Here is an 18,164-nt window from a genome sequence, read left to right on the forward strand (position 1 = left end):
CGACGGCGGCGCTCGGCGGCGGGCGGCGGCGCTTGGCGGCGGCGGCGGGCGGGCGGGCCGGCGGGGGGCGGCCATGCTGCTCACCGTGTTCTGCCTGCGCCGCGACCGCAGCGAGCTGACCTTCTCGCTGCAGGTGGACGCCGACTTCGAGCTGCAGAACTTCCGCGCGCTCTGCGAGCTCGAGTCCGGCATCCCGGCGGCGGAGAGCCAGGTCAGGGCCCGGCCGCGCGGGAGGCCCCGGGGGGGGGCACCGGGCGGGGGGGGGGCGCCGGGCCCGGCCCGGCCGCGGCTGTGTCCCGGGGGCGGGCCCCGCTTCGCGACCCGACGGCCCTGGAGCCCTGGAGCCGCCGCCCGGCCGGGCTCTGTCACCCCCCCCCCCCCCCCCCTCCGGCCCCGTTGTCCCGGGGTTTCCGCCCGCGCCGGGCTGGGGCAGGTACCCGGGCTCTGCTCCCCCCCCCCTCCCGGGCGCCCCTCGGAGCTTTCGCCCCCCGGGCGGCTCCCTGCCCGAGCCCCCGGAGGATCTCTCCGGTCCCGCCTCGGCGGTGGCCCCGCACGGAGCCGCCCCCCCCCCCCCCCCCCCCGCGGGTTCCCGGCCCCCCTGAGCCCCCCCCCCCCCGGTTCCGAGGCGGTGCGGTGCGGGCAGCGCCGAGCGGAGCCCCCGCTGGCCGGGCCCGGCTGCAGGCAGCGGCGCTTTGTGCCGGGCAGCCCCGGGGACGCCGCTGGGAGAGCGCGGAGGGGCAGCGCCGGTGCGGGGCTGGCTGCAAGGGAGGGGGCAGAGAATCGAGGCCGGGTGGGTTTTCGTACGGGGGGGGAAGCTTTGGGCTGTGGTGGGTGGAAGGAGAGCGACCGCTGCGGGCGGAGAGGCTCCTGCCGCCGTGCCGGCCGGCTCCCGGTGCGTGCTGCGCCCACCGGCACGGTGCCGGCGTCCCCGGTGGCTCCTGCGGCGGTGACGGGGCCAGGCTCTGCCCACGGGGCCCTGCGAGTGCTTGTGCTTGGTTGCCCGACCATCTCAAGGCACGTGGGGCACGAACTGCTTGGTTTTGGAGCTCTCTCGCGTCACAGTGAGCTGCCGGCTCTTCCTCTGTTTTGGGACAACGAGGGGTCGCGTCCTTCCCGTGCTTCTGTGCCTACTTTTGCCGGGAGTTTTTCCTTTGAGCCTTTGCTCCGCTGTGATTAAATCGCTGCAGATTTCCGATTACGGGGACTGCAGGTAACACGGATCAACCCTGTGCTTTTTGGTAGCACCTTTGCTCTCCTTCTGTCCACCTGTCCTCTGTGTGTGCATTATCAATCGTGTTTCCTTTCTTGACGTTTTCGAAGCATGTGTTTATTGTTCCTTTATCTACTCTTTCTGCTCAGTGTTTGTTTAGTGTTCTTTGGACCTTCAGTAGGAAAAAAGTTGTGAAACTACAAGTTATGGGTGAAGTAGCTTGTCGTGCAGAAAGATTTTCTGTGCCCAAACCATCCCCCACAAGCAGGTAACAGCGTGGGTCTCGCTGCAGCTCTTCCTTACCCACGGCGTGCGTCGCTTTGTGGGTGTCACATTGGCTTCCCGGCACAAAGGGGAGATGTAAGGACCGTGCAGGGTGGAGCAAACCACAGAGGGTTAACCGAGTCCCATTCTCTGATCTCCCACAAAATGAATTCTGGGGTGGAGGTGAGTGCTGAAGCACTTGGCTGGCGTCGCAGCGGATCGGAGGGTGCCGGGAGATAGCGGGCACGGCGGCCGGTGGGCCCTGCTGATAAGGGGAGGTGCAGCAGGGAGAGCAGAAGGGAAATAATTCAGCTCGCTGTGGTTTCCTTCTCGTGACGTGGAGGTGCCTTTTCTGGAGAAGGAGAGGAAGGCTGCCGGCGTTCTTCTGGCACTGGCGTTATTTCCTTCGTTTCCTTCTCTTTACGTGCTCTGTGTCCCCTGACCTCGGCTGCCGCTGCCACGTGGTTCCAGCCGAGGCCGCCGGGCTGGGGGACACGTCCCGAGGCACGGCATGGAGCAGGCTGTGACGGCCGGGATCACAGCGCTCAACCCTGGGTCTTGTTCAGGATTTATAGAGAGTGTTTCTCCAGGAATCACACATTCCGAGCTATAGATGGCTCGGAGCCAAAAAACAATTAAAAACTGGACGGGGGTTCTGTGTTGGGTTTGATTTATGGTTGCTGGGGGTGTCTAGCCAGTGGTCTGAGGCATGGTGGTGCACTGAGTCACCCGCAGTGGTTGCTTTGCTGTCAGCCTCGTAGAAGTCCTCGGCCATCCCGACCTGCAGACTTGAGATGTGGGGCAGGTGAGAGGAGGCACAGAGGAATTGAAGTGGATGGCCGGGGCCCTCAGGGTGTCCCGCCAGCAGAGGCTGAGAGGAGGTGGGTGTAGCTCTCCTGCATAAACCTGGGGGACCATATATATGGTGGGTAGGATTTATAGTCTTTGTGGGTCTCTTGTTCAAAAGAGCGATGTTATTGCTGTACGGACTTTGTTTTAATGACAGCTGATTACTTGCGTGGGGTTGCTTGCTCCACAAAGACGTTCTACCCAACACCACTGTGCAGAATCCGGCCAGTGCGTGATGTTGGTGCCTGCTTCCCTACCCAGGCTACCTCCGGAAGGGCTCGTGTCTGGTCTTGGCCAGCTTACAAGCTTGCTTTCTGAAATGTGCTGCAGAGCAGGTAATCTGAAGTACAGCAAAATTAAATCAGTTTATTTTAACAGCAAAGTGGAAAGGGTCAAAAGCATATTAAGCTGTGCTGGTAATGGATATGGAGCGAGTGCTGGGCATGTAATTCATTGTCTGAGGTGTGAAGGCTGAACGCTCATAAATCCAGCCCATGAAGCAAGACGACAGAGGTAAAACCTCACTTAAACTGATTAGCTCGTGTCTTCCAGGCCGTCTGCACAGAGAAACTGTCATTTAAGATTTGCGCGTGCAGCTGGGATTTATTACAAGCTTGCTTTCTCTGCGGACAGCAGCGTTACCGAATCAGGTTGGGCAGGGTGTGCGTGGTAATGTGAGAGGATGCGCTGGGACTCCTCCCATCGCCAGCTAACCTTAATAATGCTGGCAATGTCTTGCAAACCACCAGAGCAGTGACTGAATGCCTTAATATAGCTTGCAAATGGATCCACGTTTGCTTTGAAAGGGACCCACAAGCCAGTCGAGTGCAATGCCATGGATGTTGTGAAGTGTGTAGTGAATGAGAAGAGAGAAATATCATCCTTGTTTCTAATTGTGTGTATTTTTCAAATTCTGATGGTTCTGATTGCTACATCATACGTGGCTATTATTTTTACTTCCTCTGTCTTTCTTACTTTGATACCACCTCTGACGATGGATCTCTGCAACCAGGGTGCAGGAGTTAGGATTCTGTGTAATACTTCTGAGCCGATGAAGTAAAGCAGCCAAAGTCTGTAGTGTCTTCCACACTTCGAGGAAGACGTGTACTAATTGTCTTTTTGGATCTTCAGCGCGCTTCTGCTGCTTGCGATAGCATCAGGTAGCGTCACAGCCCGTCCGGGCGAGTACTGTGAAAGCGTCTCCCACGCGGCTTTGCCAGTCCCGACCTGCGGCAGACCTGTTGTTCCTGAACCAGCCTTTTCCAGACCAGGGAGAAGGTCTTGCTAAATTACGTGGCAAACGTGAAATTGGATCGTACGCCCAACAGGGTTAGGCTGAGTTCTCCAGCACTTCTTGCTTTGGACTTCTGCCAGGGGTAGGAGACTGTCGAGCTGATCTGCCTCGTCTCATTGTGCTTTGATGAAGGCACAGAGACCTTAATGCCGAACAGATACTGTTTCTGGGATGCCAGAGACACGTCTTCAGCAGGAACTTTCGTTCCTCTAAAGCACATCTTTATTTTTATGGGTTGTGTTTTAACTAAATGGCAGCAGTTTTGTGGAAGCAGAACATCCTGGTTCCTGTGCTTGGTGAAGTTGGTAACTCCTCTGATGGTATTCATCTGCAGTTACTGCCTGTTGAAATTTCAAGGGGAGCACGGGAGTAGTTTAGGACATCTGTAGGTATCGCAGAATCTGATGTTAATAGAAATGTTTCCATGGTGAATATTCATTTTTTTATCTCAATATGTTTTTATATTTAATCTGTGGACCTCTTGTTAAGTTATATTACGATAATAGGAAATTATGTGACTGTGTTTTATAGTCAAAAGAAATTAATTCCTTACCACAGACTGATTGCGGATTCAGGACTGGTATGTTTGGGTGCTGAACCTTTGTGTCTGGATGGAGTTACATCACTGAAGTAAAGCAGAAATCACTGAGCTAATCACTGAGCTCCCTGTAAAACTGGTTATTTTAGGAGCCATGTTGTGGGTAAAGGTAGAGATCGCTGATCGGTAGACAATCTGGTCCAGTGTCCCTCCTGATGGATGCTGCCTGCACAGCTGAGGCCTTGGTCAAGAGGTGCTGACCTGGGGGCAGATATCACTACAGAAAGCAGCCGTGACTTGGGTAATAGAGATTTGAGTTTGGAAATGTGTGGTAAACAGGTCTGACGCGAGGCGTTCTTTCCTTTAAAGACTTTGGCCTCTAATTAAGAGAAACCAGTCCTTCTCCGAGATGCTGGGTTTTGAGAAGTGGTTGTTGGGTTTCGGTAAGACCAACTCTGGGTACTTGTCCAACCGCTTACTTGTTGAGGTCTTTCTGTGCCTGAGGCCGAGGTGCTTTGGCAGGGCTTGTCTGTGCCTGTGGTGAGAATTGCATGCCTTCTGTTCTGAAGCTTGAGGTGGGCCCAGAGGAGCTGCTGGAACGTTTTCCTAAAATACAAATCAATTAAAAGCAAGATTCTGGTCTGTTTTGTCATGCAAGTTGTTTTTCCTTACGTTCTCTCCACGAACAGATAGTCTATGCGGAGAGGCCTCTAACTGACAACAACAGATCTTTGGCCTCCTATGGCTTGAAAGACGGGGATGTGGTGATTTTGCGACAGAAAGAGACCGTAGAGCCACGGCCTTCAATCCGTTTCCCAGGTGAGAAAGGTTGTGTTAACTTTTCCTCTGAGCATCTGAAGATCTTGATATTTATCAAACACCTCAATATTTGTCAAACGCCAACTCCATCTCATTCGTCTCCTTTAACACCTCGCTAGACAAACTGCTTAGGAAGGGAGGGTGGCTACAACTGAGGTGGGGGACTTTCAAAATTAGCTAAAGGGCTTGTTATTTAATTATTTTTGTTCTAAGCAAGTGAAAAGAAAGCGGTAAAGGATGGAAAAACAGAGAGAATTCAGAACAGCAGTTTGTGTAAAGGTATGTGAATTTTCATACGACTGCCTGTTCCCTTCCCGCTCTGTGTAGTGGTGTAATAAACATGCGCTCGGTGTGGCTCAGACACATTAAGGGGCTCTTGAGATGTGTACTCTGAATTGTGACAAATACCCAGAGAAGCTGCATCTTAACAAACCAAGTTATGCAGTCATGCACACGTGCAAGAGGCTCCTCAAATAATGTGAGTGGAGACCTGGTCCTGTCTCTTTCCTGCCTTCTGCAGTGGTTCCTAGCAAATCCACATCTTAAAAGTATCACCAGAAAAGAAGGATTGCTGGCTGAGAAGGGCTTGGGAGCATTGGTTGAGGTTCTCGTCCTCCTGCCTTAACGGGAGGGTTGGTACCTGCAATGCAGGTCTGCAGAAATGTTGCTCTTTTTTTCTCTACCCTTTTTTTTTTTTTTTTTTTTAATCTGAGAGATTCAGAAGTGCCTTAGAGACATCGGGTTTAGCCTTGTGATCCCTCTGTGTGGCATTCACATTTGTGAAGCTGGAAATAACTAGTCTGTGATTCAAACAGTGCAATTCTAGGGATAAAAAACGTACGATGTAGAAGAATAGAGCAGTTACATAAATACATGCTAGCATTCCTAACCCAGTAACCTGGGGATGTGGCAGTGCTTCTGACACGATTTGCTGTTCAAAGAATCTGGTCTAATATTGTAGCATGAAGACCGACTCATCTTTCCACAGTTTTTCCACTTTGTTTTTGGAGCAGAACTGTAAATAGGAAGCGCTGACGCATTTGACCTCTTTTCCCTCAAGGTCTGCCGAGGATAGACTTCAGCAGCATTGCGGTTCCCGGGACATCCACGCAGCAGCGTCAGCCACCAGCACAGCGTCTGCGTCCGTCGCCTCCCGATGCATCTTCGTTCCCTCAGGGTTTGGAAAATCCCGCATTGCTACGGGAGATGCTGCTTGCAAATCCCCACGAGCTGTCCCTGCTGAAGGAGCGCAATCCGCCCCTGGCGGAGGCGCTGCTCAGTGGAGACCTCGGTAAGTTGGGTTTTTATCTGCGTGAGGCGGTTTTGAGTCTGTTTGAGCTCAGCGCTAATAAAAGGCAGCCACAGGTTTTTAACTAGCTGGGGTGCTCACTGCCAGCTTATTGATGCTGCTGATAAAAGGTGCCAGCTGGGAGTACTGAAGTTCCTCTTTTTCTAACAAGACTATTTCTAGCAAGGTGGGCATATTTCTCCTGCTTGGCTTTTTGAATAGTTTCTGTCCCCTGCTTTGAAATATCAGGTGCGTGGATATGTTGAGCTTCTATGAACACAAGTGGCTCAGCTCCTGATTGTTATGCTAAGGCTCTCTGAATGCAGTTTCCAGTAATGGTGTTGCATTTGATGCGCCCCAGAGCCCACTAAGACCTCAGCTGGGAGCAGTACACCGTAAGACCATCTCTCCCCGTAGTGATTAGCTGCTATAGAAGTGGACATCAGAGAGAGCAGAAAAAGAACAAGTAAATGGTGTCTTTAGGGACCTTTTCCAACAGACAGAGTCATAAATGTTTACGTTCCTCTTAATTTTGAAAGTGCTCATGTATTTTGGGCGCTTCACATGGCACAGTTGAATCCTAGTATGGTGTCCCTCATTTTCTCTGCAGATGAGTAGCTGACCTTGGTTTCTCATTCTTCATCTGATGGAAGCTTTGAACTCTAGTCCTCTTTTATTATGAGGAGTGGTGTTCGGGGCATTAAAAGACGTGCTTCTAAACCTCTGCAAGCACCTCGTTAGGAAATAAATCCTGTTGAGCTTCAGGAAATGAACGAAGTACCATCTAGCAGGAGACTTTTTCCCTTTCAAGGTTACATCCTAGTGATTTATCTCTCAAAGAACACTGGAAGGGAGCTCACATGGATGTTGTTGGCCTACTGCATTTTTTAATTCTGACGTCAGCTCATACTCTTGTAGTTAAATAGACGTCTGTTGTGCTCTCAAGCTTTTTCCCGCCTCTTTTGAGTGTTGTGTCTATAGTGCAGAAGAGAAGTTCTTCCCATCACCTTGAGAGGAATGTGCTGCTGCTGGCACAGGACACAAGGGGCTAAGCCAGGCACCCAGAACTGGCTAATCAGCCGATCTGTTCTGTTGGTATGCACATAAGCTTTGATTCAGGTGTGCACTTTTAGTCCCAAAGCGCTGCAGTGGGATGTCAGAAGGAAGTGGTTTGATCTGGTTATACTCTCATCGCTTTGTAATGCTGCTATCAGTGTTTGGGCACGGGTCCAGTTCAGCTCTGACTGATGTCCAAATACATGCACAGATACGTGCCGTGTGACTGTGCTGGATGCATCGCAGGCATGTTAGAGGGCACCTGCTATACAGAAGCCTAATTCAAAACAAAACAAACACACACAAACGCCCAGTGCTTTCCTGAACATGTAGCTATCTTTGAGCCACAGGGCTTCTGTATGGGAACTGCATTTCTTGAAGCAAAACCATGGCCTTCTGTGTTTACAGAACTTAATTTATTGCCAGGTCTGTTTGGGAATGTATGTGATTGGATCCAAACAGTAAAAATAGCCAGAGGCTATTATATATATATGGGGAACTAAAAAACGTGCAGCTAAACTTCCTGAAGCAAGTGTCCCTCGTAGCGTCTCCTGATTACAGCAATAGGCATTCAGCTTTAGGGATTATAATGTCTGTGTCTTAGCCTGTGTTGCTTGGGTATAAAATAAGTTTTGTTATTTTTTTTATGCCTTAGAATTTTGGGTTGCTTTTTGCTGAATCTACAGACAACTATTTTTCAGGGGACTGCTGAGTGTAAAATGTGATAGATTTTGCAAGCTATTCTTGTAGGTGGGCCATCTTATTGCAATCTCACGCCTGTCTCTGTCTGAAGTTTTTTCAAAATACACATACACAATTCAAATGAGAAGCTTCAGTGCAGGTTTTCTATTCCTGATTTCTGTTCCAGGTGTAATTTAGCTGCTGTTTTTTCCAGATTTTTTGGAGTATTTTGTAGGCAACTCTTGCTGCAATAGAACAACGAATTGCCATTTTAATGGCAGCTCTTGATTTTAAGTATTGTCTTAGGAGATTTTTTTCCTTCATTTTTCTTTCGTACAAAAGTGTATACAGAGGGAAGTTGAGTTTGACTGTGTCTTGATGTGTTTGGGTAGGACAAATAGCTCTGTCAAGTTGTTTTTCATCTCAGCAGATTCCCAAGTTTGCCACCAATCCTTTCGAGGTCCATCCACACTGCCTCCAGATGAGGCTTGTTGTGCTTGTGCTGCTGATTCTATCCCTGAGTGCGTGCTGGCATAAAAAGAGGTGCTTGCTGTGCCAGAACTTGATTTGTAAAGAGTAATTTCCAGTAAAAAGCATTTCTGTCTCTCCTTGTTACTGCAGAGAAATTCACCAGGGTGTTGCTGGAGCAACAGCAGGACCGAGCCCGGCGGGAGCAGGAGAGGATCCGACTCTATTCAGCTGATCCTTTCGATCTTGAGGCACAGGCCAAGATAGAAGAAGACATAAGGTAGCAAACCAAAGGCACCTGCATGCTTTGGAGGTCTTTGTGGCACTTTTTTTCCACAGGGTGCTTCCTTCCAACCTGGTGCTTTTTGCTTGGAGGACACAAGGAGTGTGTTTAGAGAGCAGATCCTGCCTTAAGACAGAAATCTGCTCGCAGGGTAGCACTCTGAGCCACCTTTGCAAGTGGGAAGGTTGGGAATCGGGACGCACTGGTGCATCCCGTCCTTTAGAGGTATCCAGTTGAGCACAGACGATGGTGGCAGCACCGCTGTCCATGTGCGTGATGTCTCAAGGCTGGGCCACTGTGAAACCAGTAAAGAGTGCTTGTGAAAAGCGCTGAGCCGAATCCTCGAGAGGTGCTGTTCAGGGCATGTCTTGAACCTGAGAACAGAGCCTGTGCCAGTGTCTGAGCAGAGGTCCCTGCACAGAATGGGGTGTCACTTCCCAGATGCCTTCGAGATTTGGTTTCGCTTACTGCTAATTGTTTTGTGTTTCTGGCTAATTCCAGACTCTGTATTTCACTGCTGTCAGAAGAGATCTTCCATAAAAATATGTTCTGCTCATCAGCCTTTGCTCCGTTTCTGTCTTCCAAACGTACTTGCATTGGGCTGAGGCTTGATTGCTTAAACTGGGTGATAAATCCTTGAGTTGGAACATGGCTGGTGGTTTTGTCCCCAGTAAAGAAATGTCTTTCTGATGCAGGCTCATAGTTGATCATATCCAGAATTAATTTGCGATAAGTCATTCTTGCGTTATAACTGACAAAGTGTTGGTACCGGATAAAGGCTTAGCACAGCGATGCAGAAAAATGTAATGCATAAATTGCATAAATTTATAGATAAAACATTGCTTGCAGGCACAGGAACACTTTTCTTGCTCCATAGAGGAGGGAGAATTGGGACAGATAAAGGTGATGTGCCGAAGGTTGTACAGCTATTAGGTAACAGTTCGGACATCTAGCAGTCCCCAGATTTCACAGCCCATTTAGTTTCTCTGGTTTGTTGAACTCCTTGCTTAATCAGGTATCCTCTGCCTGAGATTGATCGGGAGCTCCTGCAAGCATCACGCTTTTTTGAGACAAATCTCTGTCCTTCAAGTGTATCTTAGGTGGACAGAGCATCAAACACGGAGAAAACAGAAGCTTCAGATCACTACATAACTGATTTGAGTAGCAAAGGACAGTACAATGTGCAGCTCTTTGTTTCACAGGTATATGAAGCCAGGGCAGGGTAGCAGGGTGCTCCCAGCTGAGCCAGGTCGCTGTTAGCTCTTTCCCTGCTCCACCAAGAAACCGCATCTACCCATCCTATTGTGGAAAGGCTACAGAAAATGGATGAGAGAGGAGTTTGCTTTTCCAGTCCTCCTGCTGAGGAGGAGAAGTGAAGCGGCGTCAAAGTTGGAAGCCCTTTTCCTTTCACAGATAAGGCTATTTCAGATGCAGTCACTGCAGATACCCATCACTTTGAAGATTACCGCAGGGGCCATGATGAGCTTTTTGATAAGTGTTTTTTCTGTAAGCTTGAATTTGCAGCGAGTGCTTGTGCTCACAGTGGTGTTCTCGCTGCAGTTTCGCTTATCTCGTCTCCTTCCTATGCCTCGAAGAGGCAAGATACCAGGGAAACGTTGGAGGATTTTAATGTTCAGCTGCTGTGTGGGATTCCGGTGTTGTAGCTACTGGCAACATCTTCATCATATGCCCTCAGTGTTTGCCTCTTTAGAGTGACTAATAAATATGCAGGTTTTTTACTTACAAGTTCTCCAGGTTAACTCTGTGGTGACAGGTTGCCAACACAAGGTTGTCAGGTGCAGGCGTCTCCAATGCTGTCGTGTGAGCTACACAAGGTGCTGGAGGGAGCAGCCCTCCTGGCTGTGGGGGAAGCGATTTGATATCTCTGGATTAAGCCAAGAGCATTACTAGCAATCCCTCTGCTAAGAAGGCTATGTTTAGCTAATGAAGCAGTCTTTGTTGTGGTTTAAAAATGCTGTTTGTAGCTGATGCAAACTGCAGCAGGTGGGATTACATTTGTAAATTGGAGGGATGTTTATATGGTTTTGCTGACGGAAGGTCTGATTTTTCTCTCTTCTCTGTTAAATTCAGGCAACAAAACATTGAAGAAAATATGACAATAGCGATGGAAGAGGCCCCTGAGAGTTTTGGCCAGGTGGTGATGCTTTATATTAACTGTAAAGTCAACGGACATCCAGTGAAAGCCTTTGTTGACTCAGGTGAATTGCTGCTATTTTCATCTTTCCCCAGAATCTCCTTCCCTCACTGAAGGAGAGAGTACACACTCCAGAATTTTTGCCCGGAGTATTCCTTTTCCGTAATAAAGAACTGTATTACAAGATTTTAAAGCACCTAATTAAAATTTGAGAACAGGCTGGGCTCTAAGGCAAGCAGAGCAAATTGTGGAGACGGTTTGTGAAGCGGCACAAATGAGTGCTCGAACACCCCAGATCAAGGCTCCTGTGAGAATTTCTGGTGTCTGATGGCTGCGATGCCAAAAAGGTCACTGCCACATGTGTATCTTATCTCAGTTTACGGATAGGGAAACTGCCTGCCTTAATGCTGTACTTCCCATCCATAGCTTTAAAGGGAAAGTAGTTGGGGCTGTTCCAGTTCTACCATAGTACATACTTTACTGTCCATGCTGATCTGTGTGTGTAGACACAGTAAATTCAAAGCAGTGTGTGTCATAAAAAGCTTTTTATGCCATAATGCAGTTGCCTGATGCAAGCAGTGTGGTTTCCCTGCTGCTGACTATAAGATCTTAAGCCCTTTCAGGAGTTTCTTTTATTTTGCAATGCCTTGTCAAGACTTAACATGAATTGTGTTGCTGGTAGGTGCCCAGATGACCATCATGAGCCAAGCTTGTGCTGAAAGGTGCAACATAATGAGGCTGGTAGATCGGCGGTGGGCTGGCATTGCTAAAGGTGTAGGCACACAGAAAATAATTGGCAGAGTGCACTTAGGTAAGTACTGGCATTCTTCTTAGGACAGCTTTAGCAGCAGTTTGACTGTATTCCCTGCAATCTTGGTACCAAAGAGCACCTGATTTAATGCTGTATTTGTTAGAAACTCCCATGAAGTAAAATAAAAGTGCATCTGCAGTACATTCATTTGACTTGGGCACATTAATCTGGCTTCTGTCTCACTTAATGCTTTTGTAATGGAATTACCTCTCTTTTAGGTGAGAGAGTCTTCAGCTCCTGCAGATGTAGAGGAACCGTTCACTCTGGGTGCAAAAGCAGGGTTGATGTGAAGGAGCAGGGTGTCTCCTGTTTGGGGTGTGGCTGTTGGCCTGTGTGAGTTGCTCAGGAAGGGCTCCAGTATGGTGGAGTGCTTCATACTCCTCCAGGAGGAGAAGGCTGGCTGTGTTTGTGTGCAGGTTTTCTGGATGAGTGAGGATTGTCCTTATTGTCTGAAAAAAAATGATCCTCTTTAGTGTTCTTGCTTCTTAGACTTGTGCTTTAATAAGCTGTACACTGCTCCTCTAGCAGTCTAGCTTGGAGGCTTAGGTGAGCCGTACTTAAGGCTCTAGAGCAGATCAGCTTTGAAAACAATTAACTACCTCAGACCAATATAGACCCAATAGTCCCCGGGGCCTGCACGTGGCTGGACTTCTTGTGACCAAAGCCGTATGTCAGAGCTCTAGCTTCAGTTTTACCCAGCAGGTTTGCACAAGCCTTTCCTAGGGGATGGAAGAGCAGAAGGTAATTTGTTGCACTGTAGTATGCAAGGTGGTAACTTTTCTCCGTTGTGTTTCAGCTCAGGTTCAAATTGAAGGGGATTTCCTGGCGTGTTCCTTCTCAATCCTTGAAGAGCAGCCCATGGACATGCTTCTAGGACTGGATATGCTTAAGAGGCATCAGGTATCAACACTTGTTTTGAAACAGTTACTGGCTCTTCCAAGTGAAGCGCTAAGCACAACATAAATGCCATGCCTGTGAATGTGTTAGGATTTTCTGGGGAGAGAAAATAGATTATTTTTCAGCCGGTTACAAAAGAAGTACGTATGCTAGAGACATCATGGATGGATGTATAGGGTGTCTGGCTGCTCCAAAGTTTTTTGCTCTGATCAAAAATGTTCAGAGCTTTCCATCTGAATGATTTATTGCAAAGCAAGTCCTGTAGGGTCCTTTGCTTATAGCTGATGCTCTTGACCCACTTTGCTTAGGTGCTATGAGCTGTTCCCAATGAAATGGATTGTTTAACCTTGTTTCTCCTTTTTCTCCGGGAACTGACTTACTCTTATGCAGGCCCCTGATGTCTCGATGCTCTTTCACAGTGTTCAATTGATCTCAAGAAGAATGTTCTAGTGATCGGCACGACTGGTTCTCAGACCACTTTCCTCCCGGAGGGTGAGCTCCCAGAGTGTGCCAGGCTGGCTTATGGGGCCGGGCGGGAAGACGTGCGGCCGGAGGAGATTGCGGACCAGGAATTAGCAGAAGCAATACAGAAGTCCGTAGAGGAAGCAGGTATCATAACGAGCCCAGCTGAAATAAGAATCTGCATGGTTTTCTTGCTGTGTATCAGGATGTCTGTTGGCAGTCACTGAAAGGCCCCTTCTCCCTTTTCTCAGTTCCTAGGAGATGTAATCTAATACAATATCAGTGAGTAAAAGGTAGAGAGAAAGGGGCTTTGTTCTTGGTTGTGGCTTCTAATTACACCTATCTTTTCCTTTTTGTACAGCAAAATCTGTCCACATGAAGGCATTTGGGGGTGCTTGCTGTTCAATTTGTGCTCTCCTTGCAACTTTCTACCAGCTCTGATATCTTGGTCTTCGAAGGTGTGGAGATAAGTGATTGTCTCTGGCACCCATTCACCTGGTTCAAATTGTTGTGCCTAGTCAGGGGCATGACTCAGTTATGTTGTGTTTTAGCAGCCTCACATAGGGTCACTTGTGGTGACCTCTGCAAATCCTGTTCTTAATAGCTACCGCATATAAAAGTAGAGGAGCTGTAGCAGTAAGTACAAATCTTTGGAAAGGAGGAATACCAGCCTCAGCAATTATTTGGGTCTTATATGTGCAGTGTCAAAGTACATCTGTGCCTGGTTGCTGCCCCTCCGCTGAGGAGCTATAACTAAGCTATAAGCCTTAACTTGTAGCTTATTCCCACCTGTTTCTTTTTCAAGACAAAGTAAGTTCATGACAATTTTTAGAAACAGTGTGCTATTTCAGTATTTTTGCCTTAGAATGGTGCTTGTGCCCTTGGAAGGTAAACTGTTTTTCTTACTAAAGATTACTGTTGCTCTGAATTTCAAAAGCAGCAGCTGAATTCACATCCTAATGTATATCAGCCTTAAAGATAGTCTGCAAAGAGAATTTTCCCCTCCTCTCCTAGTTTTGTTCCCTGTTACTCTGGAATCTGTAAGCTGCACAAATGAAGATGGTCTGGGCTCTGGAAGATATTGGTAACTGCAAATTTTAGCTAAATGGAGATGCCAAAATAGTTGAAAGCTGAGCTATAAGCCAAACTGTCTGAAACTCAGGTTTTCCATTTAACTCCTCCCTTAACTTCAGCATATGCTTTAGAATAAAGGAGAGCTTCATTTCTTTATGCTATTATGAGAAGCCATAAGCAGCTCAGAAAGTGTATTTCGTAGGACTTTTCCAAAACTGTTAAGGATAGCTTTTTTTTTTTCTTTTTAATGGAGGTGGGAAGATGTTTGAGTTTACTTTAACTTTTTCCTTTGAAAGCATTGCACTAAGATTCTGCTTTCTGTATGTGTGCAGAACATGTTTAAGCTGATAAAGTTGATTTCTTCTGTGGTTTTATTGCTAATCTTTTTTTAATTATAGCATGCTTCTCATTAGAATTGAAGTCTGATAACATTTTTTAATATGTATATATATATATGAATATATTATAATGCACTGTGTGTTTTTTTCCTTTAACACTTCCCAATTGCTGCTTGGTTGTCCAAAGTGTAAGCAGTGTCTTTTCTGCAAATAACCAAGGGGAGCACAGGACTGTACTTAACAGTCCCACTGAACAATATTCTTCTATGCCTGAAAGTTTTCACAGATATAAAACCTCCAGAGGAAGGCCAGTCTTTAGTTTATTGTCAAGAAATGGTTTGCATGTTTGACTTTTTAAACCAAATTAGAATGCTCATTAGCTTAAGTTGCAGCAAGTAAAGAGAAAAAACAAGGATTTGACCTTGCTCCATCAGGTTTTGACATACCTAAATGTCAGACTTGGTGGCTTGGGGTCATGTCTCTTCACATAACCTGGAAGAGAAAATGTAGAGATGTAAATGCGTTCTTCTCCTGTTAAAATTCTGAGCTTGATGAAGACAAGGTTGTTTTTTGCAGTCTCCCCCCATTTCAGGTGAGTCTTTGCAGACATAGTTGGCTGGACTTAGTTCTCTGCTGAAAGAGAGGTCAAATAAAAAACAAACCTCTTGGCCTGAAAAATGTGAGTCTTTATAATTAAAGCATTTTAGGCAAGTGCTTTAAAATGAAGTGTCTAAGATGACTTGCAGCTGTTTATATACCAGTACTGTTCTAAAGACCATGAGGCTTTGTTCAAGCTAGTCAGCAATCTGCCATTTTCCATTGATACTGAGCCGTAGAGGAATGTAAAAGATTTATGAGAATAGGAAATCCATTTTATATGTTCACTTAATACTTGTAGAACACTAATGCACAAAATTAAGGTAGGTCTTGCTTAGATTGACTCTCTGCAAGCCTTGGACCTGTTACAAGTCTCTGACTTGCAGGCATCTTGTTAGCTGTATTCTGAGATATCAGACTATTAACTTACACCCTCGTGCTCTTTTCTAAAACAATTAACTGCTGCTAGCTGGTACCAGAAAAAACAAGTGAAAGAACAGTAAACTGGAGAGGAAGAGAGAGAGAGAACATAATGTAGCGCCAAGGAAACCCAGCTTCCCACAAGGCCTGTAATCTTTCATAACAGCTTGAGTAGTACAACAGAAATCACTGTACATCTGTAGACTATTAAAGTTCTCATTTTGAATGCACCTGGGTTATTCTTGAGTTTTATTTAATCCCTGGAAGCCTACTTTTGTGAGCCTCGTGTTTTCTGTCAGCTGACTTGCTGGTGTTTCAACACCTGTGGAAAGGCAACTGAGATGGTAGTGAGGTCGTGGTATGTTTTACATGTTTGACTGTGATCTACTAGATTCTCCATGAATGCTTCATTTATTGTCTTGAGAGCTCATTCTTTTCTGCCAATATGCAGTGTCCTCCCTGCTATCACCACCCCTGGTAACAACCTGGTGGTTATGGAGCATTTACAAAACTGACAGCGAAACTACAATTGTCTTAGGAGGAAGCATACTGAAGTAGCTTATCCCGCGTGCAGCTTTTCATCCAGACAGCCTGGCTATAAGAAAGGCGTTGCCTCCATATATGCAACTCAGGCTTTTCCTAATATAGAGAGGAATTTATCCCTGATGGTGCACTTTGTGGAGAAGAGTTTGTTCCTGGCGCTAGCTGGATCAATATCCTTGATGGGGTTAGGATTCAGCTTCTGTGGATACCCTGGGAGAAGAATGACAGCAAGTCTCGGAGGGATGGTGCTGAGGAGTGCTTGGCATAATACCAGGTACTTCTGCTGTCTAAATGACTACAACTCCCTGATGTTTGACTGATCAGACCCTGATTTTTGACTCACTGGGTCTGTAATCAGTTCTGCTTTCTCTCCAAAGGATTGGCTTGGAAGCAGAGAGCGTGAACATAATGCTACCACATAGAAACAGAAAAAAATCCCTTCTGTTCGAATGTGTATTCTGTGTCACGAGCCTCTTTGCCACCCTTATGAAAGATGAGCAGTCTGAAAATCTGCAGGATAATTTTGGATTTTTAATACTGTAGCATAGCCAAGTTGTAACTGCGTTAAGACCAGGTGTGTGACCAATAGAAAAGATTGCTCTGGTATAAAATAAAGGAGCAGATGCACGAAGTGTATTGATCAGAGGTGTGGTATCGCAGTATTTAGTGCACCTTTTTATCTAACAGAATAAAAGAAATGGATACCTGAGGTGAAAAAGGCAGTCTTCTTCCGTGACACAGAACAGGAGGCAAATCCTGGCTGTACATGTGAGCGTGGTTAGTCAGCCCTCCCTAGTCCACTTGGATATCTGTAAAAAGAGGGAGACTTGAGGTTATACACAACTGTTTAATTAAGACCTCTGAGCTTGGAAGCTTTTGGGAAGCCATGGAGCACAATCTGAATAGCTGTTTGGGTATCTGATGCAGAACAGAGTAGGACCTTAATGGAAGAACAGGCACTCTTACAGCAAAGGTCATGTTGGTGATTTAACGACAGAATGTGAGCTGATATATTAGCAAAATTAGACCATTAGCGAGGTAAGTTCACTCATTTAATCTAGCCTGATACCTAGACCCAGCGTGTGGTGCTACCAATAGAGATCTGTACTTTATCCATTCTCCATGTGGAGGAGGAAGCAGTTGAGCTGGTTTGACTTCTGGCTGTCTGTTCTTTGCATTGCTCTTCAGTGCCTCAGGGAGTATTCCCTTTTGGGATTTCTGCCCTAGGATCTTTATGCTTCCCATTTGCAGCAAGCCAGTGTTTGCTTATCTTCTCTTGCCTGTGATGGCATGATCCATCACAAGGCCATTGCCACTGGGAGCAGTCTGAGAATTGTGCCATCTCAAACCTCATATCACTAAAAGTGACTCCTGAATGCGGCTGTACGGAAAACAATCTGGTACAGTGCTAGACATCTGCCTTGTGCTGCATATATTTTATCAAGTGTGTAGTATCACCCACAGACCACTGTGCAGTGTAGGCAGTACAGAACAGCCCTTCAACTGGTTTTCAGCGGAGTTATTTTTGACTCGACGTAATGAATTACCCAGGCAGAACTCCTTTTGGAAGTCAGCGAACCTGAGGAGCTCCTGCTGCTCATGTGCTGTCTTTGTGGACAGTTGGGAGGGGAACTGCAATGTCGCAGGACTGTAACCATGCATGTTGTGTGCTTTGAATGCTAACGCAAGTTTGGTGTGTTTGTTTCCTAATCCAAACAGAACGTCAGAAGCCTTGATGCATGTAGTGTGTGTTTACTGCAGCTGGAGTGGGCCACAGACCAGGTATTTATAGCCATCAGTTTATAAGCTTTTTCTACTACATTCACACTACCTGCAGCAGGACTGTCCTTACTTTAAAGTCTACTGGGGAGAAACCCACATGATGTGAAATTACCAACTCCTCCATTTAAGAGTGTGGAAGAACATTCCGCTTCGCTTGGCCAAAGGCAGCAAACCTGTGTGTTGCCTGTACTAGGAAAGGTGGACCCTCCTGTTCATGTGAAGGAGAGCCTTACAACTCTGACTTTCCTTCCTGCGCGCTCCAAGTGATGCTTGGTGCTTACATAAAACACTTCTGTTTCTTCAACCTGAGCTTCTGTCGAGTGGTCATCCTCAAC

The 18,164-nt window shown here is 47.0% G+C and overlaps 1 protein-coding gene and 1 long non-coding RNA gene across 6 annotated transcripts in view; one reads left to right on the plus strand and one right to left on the minus strand.

Moving 5' to 3' along the window:
* Positions 1-18,164, plus strand: part of DDI2 (DNA damage inducible 1 homolog 2) — a 26,045-nt gene continuing 7,881 nt past the window's right edge. The window contains exons 1-9 of one of the 3 annotated variants that reach the window (XM_080564376.1): positions 1-211; positions 4,845-4,974; positions 6,035-6,265; positions 8,621-8,747; positions 10,842-10,969; positions 11,588-11,716; positions 12,513-12,616; positions 13,033-13,222; positions 17,767-17,829. In XM_080564376.1, the coding sequence (XP_080420502.1) occupies positions 74-211; positions 4,845-4,974; positions 6,035-6,265; positions 8,621-8,747; positions 10,842-10,969; positions 11,588-11,716; positions 12,513-12,616; positions 13,033-13,222; positions 17,767-17,783 (1,194 nt within the window). In that variant the 5' untranslated portion in view covers positions 1-73 and the 3' untranslated portion in view covers positions 17,784-17,829. Of the gene's footprint in view, positions 212-4,844; positions 4,975-6,034; positions 6,266-8,620; positions 8,748-10,841; positions 10,970-11,587; positions 11,717-12,512; positions 12,617-13,032; positions 13,223-13,436; positions 14,552-17,766; positions 17,830-18,164 lie in introns of those variants that run through there. The other 2 variants (XM_080564375.1, XM_080564374.1) reach the window with 2 other exon arrangements.
* The window catches only part of LOC308181302, a 16,827-nt gene continuing 13,036 nt past the window's right edge, over positions 14,374-18,164 (minus strand). For all 3 annotated transcript variants that reach the window (XR_013941400.1, XR_013941401.1, XR_013941402.1), the window contains one exon: positions 14,374-16,856. This is a non-coding gene — a long non-coding RNA (uncharacterized lncRNA). The remainder of the gene's footprint in view (positions 16,857-18,164) is intronic.

This window comes from Anser brachyrhynchus, assembly GCF_964034855.1.
Source record: "Anser brachyrhynchus genome assembly, chromosome: 21".
NCBI lineage: Eukaryota > Metazoa > Chordata > Aves > Anseriformes > Anatidae > Anser > Anser brachyrhynchus.